Source organism: Sinocyclocheilus rhinocerous, unplaced genomic scaffold (genome assembly GCF_001515625.1).
Source record: "Sinocyclocheilus rhinocerous isolate Xijiao unplaced genomic scaffold, SAMN03320098_v1.1 scaffold889, whole genome shotgun sequence".
Classification (NCBI taxonomy): Eukaryota; Metazoa; Chordata; class Actinopteri; order Cypriniformes; family Cyprinidae; genus Sinocyclocheilus; species Sinocyclocheilus rhinocerous.
The window spans coordinates 853,947-858,060 of record NW_015638024.1 but is presented as its reverse complement, the minus strand read 5'-3'; the positions used below and the strand labels follow the sequence as shown (position 1 = coordinate 858,060).

Below are 4,114 nucleotides of genomic sequence, written 5' to 3'. Positions count from 1 at the left end.
CTGCCTATATGCAATCAGCAGAACGGTTTCACCATACACACATACTGTTCAGACTCACACAAAAACGCACATTCATGCCTGAAAGATTTCATTTCGAGTAGGTAATGAAAAAAAATGTATATTTAAATGAGCAGTCAAGTAGTTTCCTGAAGACATATATCAGTAAATACAGTCTTCCCACTTAATATTCCTGTCACTCAACATTCAATAAATCTTTTATGAATAACAGCCCACCGAACCTCATTATGAACTCATGGTGTATGTTGCTTTCAAATTGACTGAATATAAACATCAGGTAGTCTGCTCCCCCTATGTCAATCAAAAAAGTATGACATGAAATGGTTTGCACTCAGACATCCTGACATCTTCATTCATTACAAATGAACTAACTGCCTAATTTTGGCTGTAAAATTCAACAACATTTTTGCGACATCAATCAATTTCTTTCAACAATAAATATAATACACGATGCACAGAGAACAGATTTGAGCCATTTTTTTATTGAATACTGAGGCATTACCACGCATAGCAAAACTGAGAAATAGAAAAATAAAAAAAGACACTTCTTTCTTAAATAAATGAAATATGTGCTGTAACAAAACAAAACATGGGAAAGAAAAGAGGGGAAGGAAGTTTAAGTAACAGTTCATAAACAGTGTTCTGCCATTCAGGCAACATTCGCAATGTTCGCACGGTCAATTGTGAGAACCTATGGCAGTAAATGAAATAAATGTGGATTTTATTAAGTGAAGGTGATGATGATCAAGCGAGGGGATGATGGAAGGAATTAGCAACCAGTACAAGCCGCAAAAGCACATATTTCACAGATGTCCACAGGCACAGATGCTGAAACAGACATAACAGTATCTCAGGTTAGATTGGGATTTATCAAGCAACAAAATGTAATTTATTAATAGTACATTGTGTACAATTATTGAACATGAATTTAAAAGTAAACCAGGACTATTACCTAGCCTAGCGAAGGACATAGTTGCTCCTTTCTGCATGCACAGAGGCACAAACTCCTGTGGCAGCGTTGGATTGGAACATACAGAAAAGTAGCTCGTCTTGGTCAACCGAGGGTTTTGTGTTCGTGGCTGGTCGATTAATTGCTGGAGAACTTTTACCGAGTCCAGTGAAAAGGAAAAATCGCCTTCCTACAGGAGGGAAATTGTAGAAATAAATGGATGAGTTCAATTCGCAATGCAATGATCGAACAATGCATCAGCACTGACCGCTGGACTTAAACTTAATAACCTTTGGATGAATGATTCTTTATAAATAGCTCAAACGACTCATGCCTTTATTGAATACACCTTTGAGCCACAAATGCAACAATATACACGTTTCAGAATGAAGTCAGATGCAAATTGATGCAATTCTGAAGAGATTGCATCCATAAATCATGGAATAGAGTGTTCATAAGGTTAATTTGAACTAGTAAGAGGTTTTTTAATTTCAGAGACGCAGTAATGATAGCAATAAAAGCTTGAGCTTACCTGGACTTGCACAGCCTCAGAGACCAGGCAAAGTGCCACACTGAGGAAAGCGACAGACAAAATGGTTTTCATGCTGGCTGGTTCTTCTCGAGAAGGGTTTAGTTGTAGTATGTTTTTTGGTTGTTGTCACCGCAATCTCTGCCTTTTTCCTCTTTCGTTCTCCTCTTATATAGGAAGTGGTCGGACCAACAACCTATCAGAACCTGTCATTGTTTCTTTGCTGTTAATGAATAAAGAGGATACATTTTACAATGTCGTAAAACAGAATTCATAAATCCTACGTGATCTCATCTGTAGTTGTGACATGCACTTTTATGGATCTTTTAGTTAGGTTTGCCTAGTGGCCTGTTCTTCAGTCTCTAGTTAGGGTTAATTAATAACCACCCAATGAGCACACAATAGTGTCTTTGTGCTGAGAGCAGGTTGAAACTAATGAGAATACCAATGCAAGCAAATATCAAAACAAAGCTACACCTTACATTTAGTTATTAGGTATTTTCCCCCCCGATTAAAGGCTATGACTAAATGTTTAGTCACTGTCTGTAGTAAACATTTTGCAAATATTACACTAATGATCTAATATATCATGCTGTATAAAACTTATATTCCTCTGTGGATGTTTGAAAACAGACCTCTGGACCCTAAGTGAGTGATATATAAAATATGTGTACATATGTAAAGATATACAAAATATAAAGAATGTCATAAGATTGCTTACAAATATTTAGTCTAGGGCACTGGTTCACATCTAGTGGGTCATTACACAAAAATGTTCTGAAAAGGTCATGGACAGCAAAGAAAAAATAAAATTTTACTAATTATACAGTCGTGCATATCAATCTAATGCCGGTGTATTTTGGTGCAAATATGTCAGTTGTCAACATGGTTAAGGCTTAATGCTCAAAGAAATACAATATTTGGCTCAGTTTTTGTTCCACGTGTTAGGCTGATAAATTACAATTTTGCGGTTGTTTGCATTTCAAATGGTAAAATTTTGTTTGATTTAAATTTATTTTTTATTTTTTAACAAATATTTTACAGTATTTTCAAATAGTTTTATTCAGATACATAAAGTTGCAATGACTAAAGTCTCAAATCCAAAGAGATATTCTTTATAAAAGTTAAGAGTCAGCCACACCTACCTAAAACGGCTCGTTCTAACACGCCCCAACATACCTACGTCACTATCTGGGAAGATTTGCATAATGCCACCCAAATGTTTACGCAAAGAAAGAAGGCATAACTTTTATTCTCGCTGTAGTATTGTTGCCGCCGCCATGTCGTGAAGAGCTGTATGTTTCGTTATGAAAGCGAAACTACTTTGTTTGGCATTCCAGAAGAGGACGATATCCGCTTCGTCATGCCTAGAGCTGATCCGTGCTGGTTGCTGAGGAAATACAACAACTTTGCACTGTGGATCGCTGGATCGGCTTTCACCGTGGACGAAGTCCAGCTCGGGGTCGTCACATGTGGTTGCCGCAAGCCTCCTTTGTCGAATCCTCCGGGCGCCGCTCACTCAAGCCTCTGTGTGTTTCGTTGTGAAAGCGAAACTACTTTGTTTGGCCTTCCAAAAATGGACACGACTAGAAATCAGAACCGCATAAACACATTTCATTACAACAAATACACAAAATGTTCTTTTTAGCAACATCATATGACCCCTTTAATCATTAATCAGAAAGTTTCTTCTTCAAAGTTCCATTGTCACACAATAATCTGTTAAATCCTCTCAAATCATTTATGAACAACAACCTTCAGGTCAGCTAAATGAAATGTTTAGACAAATGTTCAGTAAAATCTGTTTTTATACAATAGGTGTATAATTCTAATAAACACCAGGTTCATAGAAAAGCTTTAGTTTGATTGTGCCCGCACCTGATGACATCATTTAACTTCAACATTGCAACTGCTTATCGACCAAGCCTCTTCTTTCCTTTGTCAATATACGTGATTATTCAAACTGCAGACACTCATATACACATGTGTTCAGCTTCCAACACAACACACATATCTCACGCTTATCAGGCGCATATGGACGTCAGGCATGAAGAGGCAGAACCCAACACTCCTGTTTGTACATATATAGCTTCCCATGCTTCAATTTGCTATTGCTTATCAGGGCTCAAAGACAATGATCATTTTGTATTGTGTTTACTTAATATTGCCAATATTCTCCTCCCTGTGAAGGCGCGTTCTGTTTTAAAACCACTTTATGATTTAATGGCCCTAATTACACCGTAACTGCTTTGACCTTTGCATCAGATGCTCCGAGAGCTGTGAGAAAGAAATCAGGACAGTGGAAACTGTAAATGTCTAAAATACATTGTAAGTCCCTTTGCATAAATATAAGAATAAAGTAGATAGAAAATAATATACTTTCATTAATACATAAACAGTTCATAGTGTTATGTAAAGCCTGTACCAATAAAAAATGGTTTAGATGTTCAATATAAAATGATTACAAATATTAAAAATAATAAAATACAATTATTATAATAATGACATTTTCTTAATTCATTGCCTTATATTGAATCATTTTCTGTTTATTCATTTGATCAACAGAAAAGTGGAGAGGGGAGTAAATGGGTTTGGGAAATGACAAACCAGATCTGAAC

General features: G+C 36.3%; 1 protein-coding gene across 1 annotated transcript; it reads right to left on the bottom strand.

The window, feature by feature from the left end:
- Window positions 1-568: 568 nt before the first annotated feature.
- LOC107749519 (guanylin-like) lies at window positions 569-1,711 on the bottom strand. The gene is made up of 3 exons (XM_016564697.1): window positions 1,500-1,711; window positions 971-1,157; window positions 569-846 (listed from the first exon to the last, which is right to left on the bottom strand). Exons 1-3 carry the CDS (start codon window positions 1,569-1,571, stop codon window positions 788-790), a joined length of 318 nt encoding a protein of 105 aa, XP_016420183.1. The 5' UTR covers window positions 1,572-1,711; the 3' UTR covers window positions 569-787.
- Between the last annotated feature and the right edge of the window lie 2,403 nt (window positions 1,712-4,114).